The 21,343-nt window shown below is 30.8% G+C and overlaps 1 protein-coding gene across 1 annotated transcript in view; it reads right to left on the reverse strand.

Moving 5' to 3' along the window:
- Nucleotides 1-655: 655 nt before the first annotated feature.
- Nucleotides 656-21,343, reverse strand: part of LOC125064633 (potassium voltage-gated channel subfamily H member 8-like) — a 66,612-nt gene continuing 45,924 nt past the window's right edge. The window contains exons 3-16 of the mRNA XM_047671785.1: nt 10,448-10,678; nt 8,644-8,781; nt 6,651-6,907; nt 6,289-6,523; nt 6,040-6,203; nt 5,624-5,840; nt 4,797-4,976; nt 3,704-3,903; nt 2,673-2,922; nt 2,475-2,590; nt 2,107-2,390; nt 1,825-2,026; nt 1,353-1,499; nt 656-1,202 (exon numbers count right to left, since the gene is read on the reverse strand). Of these exons, the coding sequence (XP_047527741.1) occupies nt 726-1,202; nt 1,353-1,499; nt 1,825-2,026; nt 2,107-2,390; nt 2,475-2,590; nt 2,673-2,922; nt 3,704-3,903; nt 4,797-4,976; nt 5,624-5,840; nt 6,040-6,203; nt 6,289-6,523; nt 6,651-6,907; nt 8,644-8,781; nt 10,448-10,678 (3,098 nt within the window). The 3' untranslated portion in view covers nt 656-725. The remainder of the gene's footprint in view (nt 1,203-1,352; nt 1,500-1,824; nt 2,027-2,106; nt 2,391-2,474; nt 2,591-2,672; nt 2,923-3,703; nt 3,904-4,796; nt 4,977-5,623; nt 5,841-6,039; nt 6,204-6,288; nt 6,524-6,650; nt 6,908-8,643; nt 8,782-10,447; nt 10,679-21,343) is intronic.

The following is a 21,343-nucleotide window of genomic DNA, read 5'->3' on the forward strand; positions in this document are numbered from 1 at the left end:
TTATTATTCTAACGAATAGGTAAATACATAATACTTTTATCTTGAATTAAAAATAATGTTTGGCACAAGTTATTAAATGTATAGATATTTCCGAATAATCCAATTTATAAATAAGCCAGAACTGGTCTTGTATTATTTATAAATACATATATGATAGGATGTTAATATTTTCTACTTGTAATATGTAGATATACATAAGTAAATTGTTGGGATAATAAACAAACAGTTATTTCTGAAATAAATTACCTTAGACTATATCAATATTTAGAGTCCAGTGAAAACAAAAATAACAAGACTTTGATAATACTTTTGAAAATACTTATCTAAAAAAATAGATTTTATTTCTCATTAATGGAGCCTTTGTATCTGTATAATATGAAACACACAAGATCTTCAACATGATAAATGTCATTTATCTTTTAAAGATATGCAATCGTATTAGATATATCTTATTTTCTACCCAGTGACTAGAGAAAGAATGACTTGCTAATACTCAACTAATAATAAAGTCATTACATATGTAATTTGATATGTACAAAATGCGAACTAAGATGCGAAGTTTACAACAATTAAATAATACTTCGTTGATAGGGTAAGAAGTTTTCTGTCGATTTTATTATAAGAATGCGAGCAGCAAACATGTACCCTACAGGATTTAATTGTTACGTTACTAACACAGAGAGTCCACTCGAGACTATTGACTAATGAGCAGATTGGAATTATGATCACTTACTGTTAAAATTATTTTTAAGACTGTACGTGCTCGGATGCGATGATTTTGCTGGTAGCAATCGTTCGGTCACTTCACAAAGATCACTTGTAGAGTACCTGTTCCGTTTTAAACTCGGACATTTGTCCTTATCTATCAATCTTTTCACTTCTGGTTGCAAATCTAGTTCCTGTATACTTCCGCTCGGACTCCGTATTGATTCGGCTTTATCACTGGCCGCACTGGACGGAGTTTGACTTCCATTTTCCGATTCGATTATCTGTTCTAGGCCGCTCGGGCGGCGGTTCCGTGGATCGTAGTACTCTACCGTTGGTGCCATGACGGGTGTCAAGTTCCCCATCGGATCCAAGCCCAGGAGCATCATCACTGTCGCTGGATGTTCCATAATATACTGAGTTACGCTGTGTAAGAATGGCTCCGTCTGAGTGCCCCGATTTATTTTCGGTCGTTCAGGACTAAGCGGCCGCTCTTGCTGCAGAGAATGCATAACATTCAAACATCATGTATGAACACTAAAATAAATATAATCTAATAAGTAGTATTGCAAAATAACTATATATCTGTAAGTATTGGAAATTCTCAATGAATGGTTTAAGCATTTCAAATATTTTTATGAAATTACCTGTTCCCAACAAAAAACATCGGGAGGATGACTGCAACTTCGAGCCAATTGATTCGGCGGAGCGTTCCATTGTAAGTTAGGATTTGAATGAGCCGCATGCCATACCGGGCCTGTCATTTCCTGTAGAGCTTGAATTGCATTTCTAACCTGAAAAATAAAATATAAAATTAATCATTGGAATTTATAAAAGATGATGATTATAAAACCGTTCTGTTATATTTTATAATGGTATAAATATAGTTAAGTAACCTACACTTTTTTATATTTAGCTGAATTCGTAAAAGTTAAATAATTGTAAGTGTTTATTATTTTATTTCTTAATCCAAAGATTTAGGTAAACTGTTATATATAGAGAACAAATATATGTATATATAACAAATATACGCAAAACTACCATTATAAACGGTTTAAAATAAAAAAAATGAGATGTATACATTTTCATCAATTAGATTGTGTAATAAATACTACTTGCCTCCATACTAAGTGCAGCAACATCATGATGTAAGCTGGATACTTGTGTGTCGAGCCTATCAACCGACGAGCGAGTGTTATGCCGTTCTAAATTTAAACCTTCCAAAGAATCCGCCCGTGTAATCTTTGGCGTTGCTACAGACCGCTGTCTTTCAATTCTCTCTCGTAATTCTCTGTGTGAGAGGCGTTGTTGTCCGTCTGATCTAAAATAACAAATATTCCGTTTCATTCATATGAAATCAAGTCAATGATGAATGAAGACTACAAGTATCTCATTTCTTACCTGAATTTGTTATGACGCGGACTATTGGAACTCAATATTGGTTTTTTTGGTGAAAGTGCATGTTCTTCAGCAGCATTTTCATCGTCTTCAGAAATAGAGGGAAGTGTCAATGAAGGATGTCCGTTTGCGTCTGATTCTTGTTCTGCTTCATAGCCTTCACGTAAATTATATGTAAGGTCGTGCTGTATATCATGAATGAACTCTTGTTGATATTCTGGGTAAAGCCGTAACACTTCTGCCAGTCCTCCCATATTTATGCATTTTAAATCACAGTAAGTTAAGGCCTGGTAAAATTAACAAATTATGGTTAGCATGCAAATACATATTTAGATTTTTTAATATTACCTACTTATTAAGTTGAAGCTAACCTTTACGTCACTGCTTGATTTGACGACAACGTCGGGATTAGTGGGCTGAGCGGGGCCTGTTCCATTATAAGCCTGTAGATGGGTATTCATGTCACAACCCACTAAATCACCCTTGCCTGTGAACCATTTAAGAATTTAATCTTTATAAAAAATTGTGTGAATATCGTTTATGATCTTAAAAAATAAAAATAAAATTACCAAGTATAGCGACAACCATATCATTTTGCATGACCTCCATAGAACCGTTGCAAATATAATAAATATAAGTAAGAGCATCTCCTTTGTGAACGAGATATTCCCCCGGGGCGCAAAAATTGTTACGAATGTGCAGTGAGAGCAGCTTGAGGCAGCCCTGCGAAGCTGACTCGAATATCGGAAGTGATAATATCTCCCGGTGCAAATGTAACGAAACGTCTCCTCTCAGCTCCTCCGGGAATTCTTTGAGAGTCTGCAATTATATACGGATAAGAAACGCTTTCATTAGTGAAGCGATTCCTCGATGTTTTTCAGGAAATGAAGTTTGTTTGTTGATGTGTAAATAAGATAATATCATTCTTATCTATACAGTATTCTATTATTTGTTTATTAATATTTCAATTTCAGGTAGATTAAATTGTTTTATAATACCGAAAATATTAATATTTTTAACTGTTTTGATTTAATTTCTGCAAAACATGTTATGCTTCAGATAAAATATTTCAGTATCACTATTTATGAAAAAGATAAAGTTCGTCAACTCTCTCGCTTCAGGTCTCATTAAAAACTTTCTTTGCCTTTTTTTTTTAATTTTAAACTATGGTTTTTAAAATGGCTTAATAATTGAAGATTGCAAATATTTTGATAGATTTTTTTATCAATATATTTGATTATATATTGTATCCAATTATCACGTTCAGTATATATAATAATTTTAGTTTGAAATTAACGTAACTAAAGATCCCTTACTACTGAGTTCGAACAAACTGACCATGATTATTATACGATAAAATAAAGAATGAAATATTAGTTAAACTGTAGATTATATGTTTTTTTAATATTCAAAGGACAATTAAAGACCGAATATAAATTCAATTTATTCCAGAAACGTACATTAATTGCTTTATATATTGTCAAATTGGCTGTTATATAATTATTCTGCGTAACATCATTTCTAAACATGAATGTTATAATTTAATTAAAGCTCAGTGATCAGTTTCAAATGTTTCAACGTAGCTCAATTACATACATACCTCGTGTATATCAATGCCATGGTTGAGCGACCACATTGTCTGGAAGTAGTCTTGCATACGTTGCTTGAGTTCCTTCGGTACTTGGGTAATTGTGAGGAAATCTTTAAGATCACGCCACTTGCTCTGATACATCGATCTCCGCGAATACATCCTTTGTATGATAGCGGTTACGTTACCGAAAACAACGGCGTGCATGAGAGCTGTTGAGCATAGGGTTAAGCTTAATTTACTTAAAGCCTTAATAAACTTTTAACTGAAAGTTAAAAGGTTAAATGTTAAAAGGTTTTAACAAACTTTTAACTGAAAGTTAACAGATACTTTTAAGTTTGTTAAAATCTTAAGTAAATTGTAATATATTGGAGATGATTAAAAATGTTTCAATGGTTTCGAGGTCGATTAAAAAGGTCGTCTATTTTAACATACGAGTATAAAAATCGTTGTTTTGATTAATCATTATATATATTTTCTAATTAAGTTTGGCCAACTTTATGGATACAGATTATTTGCAATTAATTAATACCTTTAGATAATACAATGCACAGAATAAAGTTCGGTTAATGACGTAATACACTGTTGAATATCTATTCGATAACTTTTTAGTGCTCTTTCAGAAATAACATAATATTGCATAGATAAAATCATTAATATTTTTACTATACAAATAAACCGTAATTATTTATTATATTATAAATTGCATGAAAAAAAAATTACTTTGAATAACGGCTACTTTTTGCAGAATTACTTTTTAAATATTTTTAACGATTCTTAAGTAATCGAATCATTCTCTATCGCTTAATAAATCAGTGCAGTGGTTACGTTTTGCTGAATGGACCCTTTTCTCTGCTACTACAGGGTACAGAAGATGTGAGATTTCCCCGAGGTATATTTATCGGTAACGCCCAATCAACAAAGATCGATGACGTATCTCTTAATATTATATACTTGACATATAATAAACTGTAATAATTCGTTCTTCTTAATAATACTAATTTGTATAAACATACATTTTGAATGAACCGATATAGTTGGTAATAGTTTTTTTTTAAATATACCAAAAGCTTAAAGAAAAATAATAAATCATTTAATTTATAACCTCCGACGAGCATCGTTAATATGCTGAAGACTTTCTCAGGCAAAGTGTTAGCGGAGACGTTTCCGAAGCCCACGCTTGTGAGCGAGGAGCATGTAAAGTAGAGTGCGGTGACGTAGCTCTCGCTGTGGGAAATGTTCAGGATCGGCACCTTCAGGCGCTCCGCTAGGTTGTTGAGCCACCCTAAAGTTATTTAATACTATAAATATTGAAGTTCACTATTATTTTCTATAATTGTATATATTGTATTCACAAGTAACAGGATTATTTAAAGATAGTTAAGGATTTTATTTATTGAAGTTTAATTATTCAATTAATCATTACTTTTTTTATTTTGAACTCAATCTGACAAAATTTTTAACATATAAACTTATTTTTTATATATATATATATATATTAATAACTATCAACGGTCTCAGCAATTTTATACATATTTTAAATCTCGGCAGACGTTGATTGTACATAGATGTAATTTTGTTTACGTATATCTTTGCACTATTCTTCTATCTTCTTCAATAGTAGTTTGAAACATTTAAATGTTTATGTCAATTGAAATTATACAATATATAGACAATGGATAGTTTTTGTAAAAAGAAAAACAACAAAAAAAATGTTTTTACATAGTATGTTACATTTTCATTTTCCTTATTCGTACTCATAGAAATAAATGTTCAAAACTCGTAGCGTTAAGAATCGCTTTGTCGTATAAATGTAGTTACGAGATGAAAGAAAAAGGGGATTGATAAATAACACAGAGGGTGGTAGAATGCGATTATACCTACCACATCCTAACATATATAAAACTACAGAGTGTTTATATAATGACTTACCCAAATCCCAACTTTCATTCTTATGATGTTCCATTTCTTTTTCCGCAATAATGAACCATATACAAGCCAACCAATGCGCGACTAGAGTGAATGATAACATTGAAAGAGTCAGAATAAGAGCGGAGTATTGAGAATATCGGTCCATCTTTTGGAGCAGTCGAGCAAGGCGTAATAACCGAGTTAGTTTAACGAGGTGAACATTTCCATGTGTTGACTCCTATACGGGGAAATCATATTTTTGTATAAAGTATAAAAATCACAATATAAGTTATCTGACAAATCAAAAAAATATTCGTTGAATAGTTGTACTTTCTACAAAGCCTTTTAACTGACAACTGATTAAAACAATTACAATTTAACTAACTATGCATTTAATTTAATTAGATAGTAGCAAGTAGCGAATAAGCTCAACTTACCGCCCCGCTGTACACATCCGAAGCGTAAAGTAGGTCAAACGGAAGTGCGGCCAGGAGATCCACGACAAACCAGGATCGGATGTAATTCAGAGCTATTGCTTTTGAATCTGATACTACTTCTCCTTTTTTGCTAACGAATGTTGTTCGGAAGTTAAGTACAATATCTGTAAAATAACAAATAGTGTACCAGTACCAGTGTGTATTTCATTTTATTAATTGGCACTACTACAAAGCGGTAAGGTTACATACCTATAATGAAAAGTGCTTCTACCACAACGTCACTGGTCACACTAATTCTTGGATGGCCTTCATCAACAAAACTTGCATTATAAGGGACAACAACAGCAACGTAAAATGTCGCTATAAGTATAAGCCAGTCCCAGAAGGTTTTAAAAACTCCGTAATGTGAAATAATAAATCTTGATTTTTTTATGGCTGATGTTTTGTATTCGGGCAACGGAGGGTCAGATGAATGTAGGAGGTTCTAAAATGACAAATGTGTTACAAACATATGATATAAAGCTAAAATAATACAATTGTTCTTAGAACAAAAGTAATCCAGAGTAACTGCAATAATGATGTCCCAGTTACCTATTCTATAATGTGATTACCTTACTAACATTGTTGAGTTTAAGTTTACTCTTCGTCTTATCTGGTTTATAATGTCCTGAAAGCTGGTAAAGTACCGCCCTGGAGCGTCGCCTGCCCATGTTCGCGGGCGAGGGCGCTTCGGGGTCAAGATTGCCATTCGGGTCTGGAAGTAGGCAACTAGATTCAGCTCGGAACCGGGCGCCCAAAAGTGCCGCTGCGGGTACAAATGGGGATAACGCTAGAGTGACGACGCCAGCCGAAGGCTGCACTGCGGCTCCTGTATGCACAAACCACCCTGTTACTATCTAAACGGCGCCGACTGAGGGCTCTTTCATACGCGATGCTTGTTTGTTTTAGTGTAGTAGGTACTTGTTGTCGAAGGAATTCGCCTAATAATTATAAGAGGTTGGAGTTTGGACAAAACACAATAAGCGATTGTAATTAATTTTAGCAATGGCGATTTTAAGAAGCATATCGTATGATAGCACCCATGTCTTCTGTGTTTCTACATACTAATCCACTTATAAAAATGTTTGGTACAAGATTTTCTTCGCTTCACGAGCATTGAAAGTAAAAGAGGTCTCAAAGAAATAATTTAATGACCGTGCGGGGATATAGGTACGAGTATGTAATTAATATTTATGAAAAGAAATTTGTATGTGAGCAAGTTCAATGAAAAAATATATTAAGACTCGAAGAAAATCTGGTACTTTTATATTTGAAAACAGACTTTAGAAGAAGGGACAACAAATACAACATATACGTAGATGTATTGATGTTGAATAATAATGTTGGATATGTTAGATTTTAACTATTTGTTGTCACTTTAATAACTTTGCTTTTAAGCGCATACTAAGCGAAAGGAAAATTAAAGCGGAATGCTTTAATTTGCTCAATTATTGATATTAAATGACGTTGGAATAACGTATACCTTTGTAAACTATAACTTTACCCTAATATATAGTAATTCAAATATACATACAGACAAGTTAATTTAATGATAAAAAACATACAACAATAAATGATCGATTAACCTGCAGACAAATGGAAATAAACATTTAATTTCTAAATGCATGCATCAAAAAGTTCTACCGAAAAAAAAAGGTTTTATATGACATGAGTTTTGATTATATTGATAAAAGGAACAAGTTGTATGATTTGTGTTTAAATAATATACTTATGAAATTGTTTTGTGTCAGTACTCATGCGGATTTCTTCGAATGGATAATGATAGAACTGAATTTAAAAGATGTATATATTTTTTTTTATTTAAAACTTCCAATAAAATAGGGCAAGCATTTCTAAAGAGGAATATGGAACAAATGATTGTGAAAATGAAAACGAAGCAAGATTGAAAAATGGTATCATTAAATTTATGTATTGTACATATTTAATGGTGATAATTATTTGGCAGGTACCTACTACATATTATTATGTAAGTATTAAATATTCGCAAGAGTAAACCATTTAACTTTATAAAAGACAGGGTGGTTTTTTCGACTGAAATCTCTTAAGCTAATCAGTAGCAATATTATAAAAAGAATCGATAAGATATATTCTGTTTATGTGTTTGTAGGCAATTGTTTATTTGTTTTAAGTGTAAAATATCTAGAAAAGATAGAAACGACTGATACACAAACAATATTAAGATTAAAGTTTTTTTTTTTATACAAAATTAAAACAATTAACTATTTTTTCTACGTAAGTTCAGCGTTCGTATTTTCGATCAACATGAAATTAAACTATAACATTCTAATAAAAATGTTAACAAACGTTACCGTGCCACGATGCGCGTAACTCGCTACGACGAACTGGGATCTATTGGAGCTATTGTGATCTTATGAAACCTAAAGCACTAGAGCATCGAGCCCAGTACACGTTATTACAATAATAAAACTTTGAAAAATCCTTAGTGAAAGGAACGGCCTCTAAAGAGGGCTACAAAAGGTCTTAATTTGACGCAATTTACATTTTCTTACAAAAAATTCAGTATAGCTTTTTTGGAGTGCTTACCGCTGTCGAACTCCTCATTAGTGTTCATGGCGGCCATCTTGGTGTTGGTGATATTCTTGAATGAGGCAAGGAATAAAACGACTTCTCGTTTTTCATTTTTAATTGGAACGATATCGAGTAAGCACCAAAACGGTGTACCTGCAAATTACAATACAGTTAATTATGCGTGTAAACATTGAAAAAAAAAGTATATGTAGGAAATATTGACGTAGGTATGGTTCCGTTTTTACAAATGAATAAAAATATCAGCTCATGTGGGATTTGTTTAGATTTTATATATATTCGTGTGCATTTGCACATTACACTTATGGTTTAACATGTATATATATTTGTCATGTTTAACATAAACAGTTGAAAAGTATCTTTTGATCATAAAATGTAAATGAGTAATTAAATTATGATTGTATTACGTATTAAATAGAAATATGTATTATGTTTTATATAAATTCATGTTACTCGTAAAGTACGAGTACTTCTACTTATATTTTGCTGATTGTGAAACCAATCGAAAGATTATAAAAGTTTCATTTTGTCGAAAATAATCGTAAACAGCTTATTGATTTAGGTTTACGATTGTGGTTTGAACGATTCACGAAACCTTTATATCAAGGCTCTTTTGGGCGCTCATTTTATATAAAATACATAGTTAAATAAATCTTTTTTTATACATTTGATACTAAATAATTTATTTATTTTCAAATGACAACGTACATTGATGAATAATTTTACTTTTTTATGTAAGGACATCTTTTCGATTCTTCTATACATTGGTATTTCAATAACAATGACAGTGACTGTTACATAAAAAAATAAAAATGTCCTATGTTTAAAAAATAAGTCCAATTTGTTGATATTGGCGGAATTATTTTGGGATGACACTGCAGTACCAAAAACCATAAAAGTGTAAAAAAAAAGCATATTATACAGCTGGTTACGACATTTTAACAATAAGAGTCTATCAATATTCGTTGATGTGAAAGTTTTCTGTAGGAACGAATCACAGGCGGAAAATTAAATAAAAGTTTTCTTTCGTTTTCATGCATAGGTATCCTGAATATACATATATGTATATCATACAGTTAAACACTTTTTTGAGACATTTGAAATTCTCCTATATTTTAAAATAATAAAGTGTCTTAATTGGACGTGTCTCGTCTTTCGTCGCTTTAACATCCAAGTTAATTAGGTCCCTACAATTATTTATTTCTAAGAAACTGAAGGTTTTTTTAATTAGACATTTGTTTTAAAGTATATATAATATAAATGATTAATTTTTTATACGTATTAAAGGATTGACAAACGAATTTCTTACAATAATATAAACAATGTTACGCCCTCGCATTAATTTGCATGATATCCTTAATTTACAACTCTTCGTTCGGAATAATTGACTTATTATGTTGTATGTAAATTTGGGTCCGTGAGGTCTGAGGATGAAATTTCGTTAATAGTGAGGATATATACAGTACCCTACCTTAGTACCTTATAAACTACATGAACATAAATCAATTAGGTAAAATGTAATTAATCCGTAACGATTTCCCTATAAATTATTTTAACAGATATATTTTTGCTATATTTTTTCTATGTGGAAGCTACTTCAGTTGTTAGTAGAAGAGCGGTAAATCCTAGCGGAGTTTTAATCTATAATTAGGAACCTTACAACCAGATACCAGGTGTTGCTTAGTAAAAAAATAATATATTTTTGATGAACTCGATCATTGGCCAGAGTATATTTTTAAAATTTTTTAAGATGAAGAATGAATGTTAATATTATATCGATATTATTATATGAGGATATTACCGTTTTTTTTATAAAATATGAGTTCGAGTTTAAGTTCATGCTTCGAATCAAGAGCAGTGTCGATCTCATGGCGATGTTCTTCGCGCGTGTCGGGTCCGTGGAGAAACTTGCAGGCGCAGCCCTTCTGCATGATGTGTGCCCTCGCCCACCCTGTCAGCTCACAAAACCCATCGGAGCAGTACACGATGGGGTAAGATGGAACTTGCGCGTTGCCGAGCACGAAATTGCTATCTAAAAGAACAAACGTTTAAATTTAGCATTTTTTATAAATAAAGCGTAATATGATATTTTTATAATGAAAGTAATAACACGGTGTGTCATTTCATTTGATGAACCATATTTATCTGGTTATCAGATCTTAACCATGGCAATCATCAGAGACTAGCCAACAGCGCTAAATTGCCTTATGCACATAAGGCACAGGGGGGTTTGCTCTACCAACTTTTCACCTCGGGGCTGGGTTCCAAGTAGAAAATGTTTGATGGTGACATCCAGTAGCCTTAATTTGCCCAACTCAGGGATTAAGCCTGATTAAGCGTGGGCACAATTGATAGTCTAACAAGCTAGGCGCTAGATCTAAAATCCAAGTATCATACGTATTATTTTTTATATTTATGGACAAATTTTAGTACTCTATTGAGTAAGAGCTTCGTCAAAGATAAGGTCTTGTTGAATACGTTACAAAGAATATGATTTATTTTGTCTTTAAAAAGTAAAGTAAATAAGAATCATATATTAAATATATTTTGCTCAAATATTTATATATTCTATAAACTCAAAGAATTTATTATTTATAATTAATAAATAAAAAAAACAGGTACATTTTTGTCATAATATCATAAATTGATGTCATAATTACTGTGTAGCATAATAAAAGATGATAACGTGAAAAATAATAGTATTTGTATAAAATCCTTAACTATTCTGTGTACACATTATGAGCCTTTATTATTTATTAATTCACCAAGTAAACTTTACAGTTCTGCTAGTACTACAGAGCGTGAATAATAAAAAATGGTATATTACAATCCGCCGTACATTGTTTGTATTTCTTTTGTCATCGGATTATAAGAGTACAATTCAATTTCATAACTGATATTTACACAGAAATACATATGCCAAACTCTTTCCATAAAAGTTTATTGGGTCTTTTTATTGAAATTTTATTGACTTGAGCAAACAAACTTTATTTTCTCTCTGTTAAAAATTACATTCTTAGAAATATTATAATTTATTTATAAACTATTTATTAATAATAAATATATCACTCAATACAGAGTTATAGACAATGTCGACGAAACACTAATTTGAGTTATCATTTACGGTATAAAGAAAATGCAATAATTTTTAATAATGTGTTAATGTTCATTAATAATTTGTATTAAATTTCAACCGTAAGCGAAAATAAACATTATTTTTTTATGAAAATTAAAAGAAACACTTTATCAAAGACGCTAATTACAATGGTACTTATAAGATAATTTTACACGAAACATCAAATAGTTATATCGGTTAGCAGATTTCAAAGCATTGAATTATTTGATGATTTCGCTGTCTCACACTAAATGTGGACTTCGGGGAAATTATCTTCACACGCTGTTTTAGGTCGAATATAACGTTAAACTACCAGTAAATTGAATTTATAACCCAATAGAGCTTTGTTCGTGTAGATGCTAATGTTTGAGTTACAGTTAGGGTCCCGGAGCAAGTTTAAATTACACTTACAGCGATTCTCAACTCTGCTTTCTTGAATAAGCTATTTCTATAATATTATCTCGAAATGTTTACAATTGTATTATAAAGAGTAAAATATACATGTTGATTATTGAAATAAAACTAGTTTTTAACGGATTTAATCGCGTATATTAATTATTTTAACATCCCGACGTTTCGAGCACTTTGCTGTCTGCCCGTGACCACGAACACTGCAAAGTGCTCGAAACGTCGGGATGTTAAAATAATTAATATACGCGATTAAATCCGTTAAAAACTAGTTTTATTTTAATGTGTAATAATCGCGAAAATCTAAGACAACATTACATGTTGATTAGTCTAAAAAAATTACCAACGCGACAAGTGACAACTTTTTAGACAATCTTTATTCGTATTTTAATTTTCAATTATATTGATAGCAAATGGACCACCTGATCGTATGTCAACACCGCTCATTACGTCAGAAATTACAGCAAGGGATATAGACCATCTCTTATATCGTTAATGTGCCCTTGGAACTAAGATATTCCAGTATTTACCTTGTGCTTGTTGTTGCACTGGCTCACTCACCCTTGAAACTGTACATAACAATACTAAGTACTATTGTTGTATGATCAGTTATGTGATGTGTATCAACCAAGACGATCTTGCTGAAAACCCTGGTAGAGTTAACTCAAGTAATCATGTTAGTTTTGTTCATCATTTAAATATGATATATATATACCAAAAGTAAATATGTTAATCATAATATTGTATTTAATATTTGCGATAACGTAGGCATCGTTGGTCTACATTATATTAATTTCATTTGTTTGAAACGAAAGGTTTCGTTGAATATTACTTATTTTACCTACACACAATATATTAAATCGAAAATAGTATAGTATACTCTGTCTGTCCGTTTGTTATTTCATCATAACTAAACTATTAAATAGATCGAAAGAAAATGAGGTAGCCTGGGTTTTTGGCAAATAAAATTAACTCAGACGTAGTCGCGGGAATGTAGGGAACGTAGTAATGACTTGTAAGAACGCACAGTTGAGATATTTCTTCTTTTATGTAATGTAATAATAAATATTTGATTGACAAGGTATAGAAATAATTTATGAAAAAGTGGTTAAAACTGCTTTCATCGATATCAAATATGAATGACTTGGTTTTAGAACTCTTTTCGGTGGGAGGGCTGCGTTGTGAGACTTGCATTTTTTATATTTTGTTTGTTTGTTAAATTTAAAATGAAACGTCATAAACGTAAATGCTTCAGGTTAATCATGAGACTAAGTAAATGTAAATTATATATCTTTACGTTAGTGGAATAGCTGACGACTCTGTTTGATTTCGTTAATTACACTGTGATTGAATTGATTATATATGTTAATTTTAAAGACGTGACACATAATTTCGTTTTACGTAATAAACCAGATTTACTATTTATTTATTTATTTTATATTCTATATTATTTTAGAAAATTTCTCAAGTTTTATGCAGTGTATATAAAAAATAAATATTTTTCACTAACAGCATTTCATCCATACTAATATAATACATGCAAAAGAAATTCCATACATGATTGTTTTAATGCATTTTCATTAAAAACGATTTTATTTTTGAAAAAAAAAAATATAATATTTTTTCAAAAAATAATATAAAAAAAACGTACTTATTGCAGAGATTTATTACTATTATTCGTTTGGTGACAAAGTTTAAAATTTTCTATTTTTTTGTAATCTTTGGTTGATAAATGAGATACCAATAGATTTGTTAGATGGATTGGTAGATTATTAGCTACCGTAACGAAAACGAAACGTAAAATATTTGGATTTCAAGATTCTATTCAAGATTCTCCTACGGCAAACAGTCAGTACAAATACAGTAACAGACTTCAAACTCTTTGTTGTAGTAATAGTAGTATTAATAATGATAGTACTTTTTTAGCGAAAGCACTGAATAGTATGTTTTTAAGATAATTGCTTTTTCAAAATGCGCCAAATTAAGTGATGTTTTTTGTTTAATTGCTTTGAAATGTTGTGTAAATTTAGTTGTTTATGTTGAGGGTCGTGGAAACTGCTGAATGCGGGTAGCGCAAGACCAATCACCGTTGAAATAATTAGGAGAGTCCTTTGTCCAGTAATGGACTATTTATGGCTGAAATTATGACTATATTAATGATAAAAAGTTAACGTCAATATGTCATGTGATCATGTCACAGGAGATACATCAAATAAAATGTATAAAATTTTGATAATTTGTAATCTTTCGCTTTATTTCAGTTAAAGTTTTTATAATTTAACTGATAATCAAGAAAAAAATAATGCGTTATATTGTAAGCAGTATGTTACGGTTTACAATAGCTCGAGATAGATTATAATCTATCGGTACCTAAAATTTTACGGTTATGTATACACAGGCAGCACAACGTCTAATGGTATTTGTTTATATATATATATATATATATATATATATCAAACAAACAATATATTTACCTATCTCGTTAGGTCCGGTTGTTGTCATAAACTCCATATTGTTAAATTAATAATTCCTGAGGGAATCACGAAAACAGGAGGATAGAGAATTATTATAGACCAATGCCCAATTATTCTGTCCATTAACGATTCGGGGCCAACGATAAAAAAAATCTCAGTTCTAAAATAACATAACCTCAAGATCATTACTTTACTATTATTATTAATGTTTATAAAAAGAAACTCAATTAATATTCGTCTCTTATTTCAAATTATGTCTTGTTTGATTTTGAAGTAGTAGTGAAAAAAACCTTCATTAAAATTATAACATCTCGCCTTGTTGCTTCCACTGCTAATATGAGGGCTGGTTCATATTTGGCTAAGAGCATTGGAATTGCGATTCAACTGTGAAATGCTGCTAGTATTCTTGCCACCATTCCAAGCTGTTATAATGGGTACAGATACTATTTTTATTTGTATATTAGTATATTAAGGCCTTAATGGTAATAATGCTTATTAAATCAATCATGATTTACCATGTCATTTAAGTAGGTACTTAACGTAAATAATAAATATTTTAATAAAATAAATATTAAAAGTAATTTTATATTGTTAATAATACCACATAACAAGTCTACTCAAATTACAATACAAAAGACCACTAATGGCAAATAAATTTAAAACTATGTAATCACCCAGCATTTCCATCTCGGTTGGGTGAACCACCTTCGTTTATCAAAAGAGCTTTGAGCTCAAATACTAAAAGGGTCATCCAACCAACACAAGTTAGTTTAATCAACGTGAATAATGCATATCTGTATCCATTTTATGTTAAGGACAGACAACATTACTTTATATTAAATAAACACAAACTAATTACATTTACATTTAATTTGATACTTATATTTTTGTAATATTGTGGTGGTGGTTGTTGTGGAATTGAATTACAATCAGACGAAACATAATTAATTTGTGTTAAAACGTTCATTAAGTCGCTGTTGTACAGATTATATATTTTTAAAGATATAATGTTTTTTTTTTAAATTATAATAGAGAATAATGAATGTCTATATATGTCTATGCTTGAAGTTAATATTAATATTACAATTAAATAATGACCGTTTAATGATGATTGTTATCTTGGCAGCAAACGGAAATACATACAAATATATTTTTTTTATTTTTATAAAAGCGATCCAATCTTTTTGCAAATTAGTCAAAATCAATCAATCAAAATATTCTTCATTAAATGTATGAATTAAATGTAAAGCTATTGACTTGGAAAGAAGGTTCTACCGAGAAGAAGTGGCAAGAAACTCAGTAGTTACTCTTTTCCTCCATTCCAGTTAGAGAGTATGTCAATAAAGTACAAATAAATTTATATATATCCTGCCTAGATATCAACAAATACTAAGTCCACGCTTTTTCATCATTATTATAATCTTGTATAATATGCCTTTTTTATATATTTTTTTGACACGAGCTTTGTATTTTTTTAATAGGTCAAATTAAAAATAGCTGAGGGATCTTATTATAGAAACGAATACCGTGTCCCAAAAAGGACGTATTAACTTTGCGATGTCTGAAACTAAGTGTTATTAGTTTATCTTTCCTCCTTGTGTCTTATATTACTGTGAATATACATTATATTGTTGTAATCATAATATGAAGAAACTGTAAGTATATCCACTTTATTAAAACATCCCGATGAGAGTCTCGAGATCCAAGATTATAAATAGAACGGACAGCTATTTTTTGTAGGATGAAAATAATTTCGATATCTATACATTACCCCAAAGTTAATGCAGCCGTCGCAAGACAAAGACAAATAATTACAGCAAATTTTTAATTGTCCAATTCAATTTTTAATTTCCAGCATATAAAAATTCTCTTGAAAATTTGTAAATACTAGGTTGCACTAAATTAACATTAACACTAAACTAACATTATGAAATTGTAAAATTAAAACAAAATATTTTTGTGTGAAGCATCAACAAATATTGTTGCACCATGGAGATAAGATCGACTCTTATGCCGAGACGGCAAACGGCTTGACGCACTCTTATGTCATGATGCTCCCTCTTCGACACCGCCATATTTTCCCTTGTACACACAAGGGAGTAGATGGCGTGGCGCGAATACAATAACTTCGTTGCTATATATTTTATTCAATTATGTTTAATTATAAAATCTTTTAATAGCCAACAATTTTGAACTATCACATATACCGGGCATCTTATACCGGTCATATTTTTTATTGTTGTCGTTGGTTGAGAGACTGATGAGTGCATCATATATTATCTCTTCAAACAAAATCAAAATCAATTAAAATCAAAATATACTACTACATTCAAGTATACTACTTTATTCAAGTAGGCTTTTACAAGCACTTTTGAATCGTCATTTAACAAACTGTTATAAGTAAAACTACCACCGGTTCGGAATGTGGATTCTACCGAGAAGAACCGGCAAGAAACTCAGTAGTTACTCTTTTTCAAAAAAAGTCAACAAGCGCTACTTAATATTGTTGTAATCTGTTTAAAAGGGCGAATGAGCCAGTGTAACAAAATGCTTAAGGGACCTAACATGCTAGACCCAAGGTTGGTGGCGTATTGACGATGTAAGGAATGGTTACTATATCTTAGAGCGCCAATGACTACGAGCGATGGTGACCATCAAGTGGGCCATTTGCCCAGTAATTATAGAAAAAAAAAACTGTGAAACAATTTACCTTGAACGCATGAGCATCAACTAAAGAAGAAATGGGGACTTCTACTGAAGCTTTGACTTCAAGGTTAATAATATCACGAGCATTTTTTATTCAGACTGTAAGCCATTTCTAATATTAGAACTTATTTACATATTTGTTTTTTTAAAACCAATGTATTTTTACATCGTCATATATTAGTTTCTCACCTTTTAAAAATAATTATTTATCTATAGGCAAAACTATCTCATATATCATAAGATATTTTTAAGCGTTACAAATAACTATTTAAATTCCCATATAAATGAAAAGAAACTTTTTCCTCTAGCTCAAATATTTTAATAGGACTTGTTACTATCATAAAAAAATACAACGTATTCAATTATTTTTTTGCCCTAAACTTTGACAAGAATGTTGAACTAAAAACAATATGAAGTCTGAGTATGTACAAATACAAATATGGAAACAACATATAACAAAACCAAATAATAAAAACTATTCCTGCGTTGGTATTATTAACAATAGTTTGTACGTGAAATTGCAACGACTACCAGATAGTAAGCGAAAACCAATTAGAGAACGGAACGTGACGGGTTGTTTGAAACAACTGAATCATTTATCAGCAAACATATGAATGCAAAGTTACACAATTGAAACTTAATTATCCAGTATGATTTCAATTAATCCAGTATTTTTCCACCATGAATATATATGATAGGCACCCTTTGTTCTTTTCTGTTACCCTGTAATGTGTATGTTAATCGGTTGAGAAGTTAAGATATAAAAGCGGAACATAAACGACAAACAAACAAACTCATTATACATTTCTAATATTAGACAGAATATCTTTTAAAGATAGAAAAGCTAAGGGAGGGCTAAGTTTTGATTATTCCTTGCCTTTGCTCTCTCATCCCCTCGCTACCTATTATGTGACCTCTAGAAACTTATCTCAGAGTACTTTGTGCAACATGTAGCATTTTAAAGTTATAACTACATATGTGCAGTGAGCTAGGTTTTATTTTCACGCTTTATAAAATACGACAGAAGTTTTAATAGCTCATAAAAAAACTTTGTGTGTACGAACTTATTTATATACACAAGCAGCAGTTTTGACATACAAATAATTTTCAATAATGTTGGCATTATATGTAGGTATATGAAATCTTAGCTAAAATCAACTTTGTTATCAAGTTTTGAAAAGATTTTATTTATATAAGAATTATTAACATTATGTCCTTAAATATATACAAATATGAATTAAAAATAAATACTGTATAAATCTTGACCGAGTGGAATGGTGGCAAGAATGATAGCAGCATTTCTCCGTTTAATCGCAATTCCGACCCTCTGGGCAAAAAATTAACCACCAAAAAATTATCTCCTGTCACCAGTGGAGGCAATAAGGCGAGGTGCTATACTTTTAATTGAGCTTTTTGAACTATTACTCCAATCGTAGTATTTAATTTAAACTGTGCGTTTAGCATAGCATTGATATTGGGAGAAGTGTTCTTCTCAATAAACACATAATATATGTCATTGTCTGTTATAAATAACACATGTATAAAACATGCGAATTGCTATGTTTTATGTGGATTAATGTGCTTCTATAAATTAATATTGTGACAGCGTCACCGAGTGATACATTGTAATGCTTTTGATGAAATATCATAAATTTTCAACAATAATATCATACAATGTCATTATGCAAGTCCGATGTAGTTATATCTACGCTTTGACTGGCGACATAAAAATAAATTCCCTCTGTCTGCATTTTTCTTTAACGAAGCATTGAAACTACTCGTCCAGCAGGTCAGATTTATTTAAGGACAGAGATATTAACTGTGACAAAGGAAAATAACGGGCGTCAGTCTTAAATCTAAAACTTGTTGAGATTTCTCCAAGCTATGTTTACTTTGAATAGGATTACGTAAAATTATCTTTATTGTTTTTAGTATTTTGAAGTGTTACCAAAAAAATAATAATTAAAAAGCTCGAATTTTTTTTTTCTGACAGACATTTAATATCAAAGAAATCTATCTATTGTAAATCAATCTGTTCTTAACTATTCTATATATTTGAAATGATATCTGTGTTACAAATAAATTATATTATTTGTATATAACAATTTATTCATTTATAACAATTGATTACGGGCAGTTTGTGGGATATATTTAGCATGACTTCTACTCGATATGAACTCTATAGCTCACCTGGAAATTATACGCTATCATATTGTATAAAGTTCTACGACAATTTTCTTGTTAGTTGTAGTATTAATTTAATAAAAGAGTCCATAAGAATTATATTAAACTTTATTTACTTTATTATCGTTATGGTTATAATTGTAAAACGTAACAAGAAATATAACACAATACAAAGTATTGTTTTGTTACGGTTTGGTGGAAGAATATTTGATGAGTGGGTGGTACCCACCCAGACGGGCGTGCACAATGCCCACCACCAAGTAACCAAAAAGGTCTCATTGTACTTAATTATATTTCCTCTGAATGTCTTATAAATATAGACGATAAATTATTTCAATCAAACGCTCGCTGAAAACGAATTCTTAGCAAAAACGGAAAATTGATGAAGGCGGGCGCGACCCGGCGCGGCGGTTCCGTCCTTCCCTTTACGTGCCTTTTCGCCGAAACATGAGCCTATATTCAATCACATTTCAGGTCAACCGTTATGAACACATCATTAAATATCGATTTTGGGTAAAAACCTTCAGAGAATTTTATTTGTATTTAAGGAAACATTCCACAACTAAGGTAATACAATAATAACGTATACACTTATGTTTCGATTGCGAAAAAAATAATTGCTTTACTATTCTTCAAAGTAAGTATTATTTTGATATTTTTTGTTAATTAAATAGGATTATAATTGACATACTTATTAATTTTCAAACTTGTTTGTTTTGTGTATATTTAAACGATTTGACAACAAAAACAATTAGTAAATTGGAATATATATTTATTAATATCGTTCAAGTGTCAAACACACTTTTCATTTAAAATAATATAACATATTATGTATTGATACTAACATAAAAGAGGTAACTAACAAACACTTTAGCTTGCTAGTTATCTACTCCTGCAGAGAGCTCCGCCGAGCTACGGGCGGAGCACAGCACGAGAGGCCGCAGGTGCGTTACATTGGAACGATCTACTCCGCACTGTGTCGAATACAACCATCATAAAGGATTCCCGTTTTTTCCGACCACCAGAGGCCCTGGTAAATATATCCTTATGTAACTATGTATGTACGCGTATTTAGGGTGGTGTGTTTTTATATATATTCTAATGAGGTTACCTTATATAATAGTACTATTTAATAAGGCCGAGATCGTGTGCTCAAATTCTGGATATTAAATGAATAAAAAAGTTACTGAAGTCTATTCCAATCGATGGAAACATAAAAAAAGCTTTAGATTTACTTAATCCATGCGATTTGATAATGACCCTTCTTCTATATCACCGCAATCAGCTCTTGATAAATTATATCTTTATTTATTCGACACTATTCCCTTTAATTACTTATCACTGATATTACTTCCAAAATATCCTAAGTTCCCGAAACAACTTCGTTGACATTAAAAACAGAATTTCTTCTCGAATTCACAATGAATATAATATACTTATTATTCAAGATCGCGATCAATCATATGATGTCAAAGTTGTTTATTTTTCTTTATTCCTGATGTTGGAATAGGCTGGAATAGCTTGGAAAACAATCTGTCAAAAAAATTTCAATCTAATATTTGGGAGTTGATATTGTTTATTGAATGACAAAATTTTTATACATACATTGTTTTTTACTTTTTAAAAATTAAATTTATTATTATTATTAATAATTTCTTACCGTAAAAAAAAGAAAATAATTAAATAGATATTTGGAATAGATGAGCCGAGGTGGCCCAGTGGTTAGAACGCGTGCATCTTAACCGATGATTTCGGGTTCAAATCCAGGCAGGCACACTGAAATTTCATGTGCTTAATTTGTGTTTATAAT

This window comes from Vanessa atalanta, chromosome 6 (genome assembly GCF_905147765.1).
Source record: "Vanessa atalanta chromosome 6, ilVanAtal1.2, whole genome shotgun sequence".
Taxonomy (NCBI): domain Eukaryota; kingdom Metazoa; phylum Arthropoda; class Insecta; order Lepidoptera; family Nymphalidae; genus Vanessa; species Vanessa atalanta.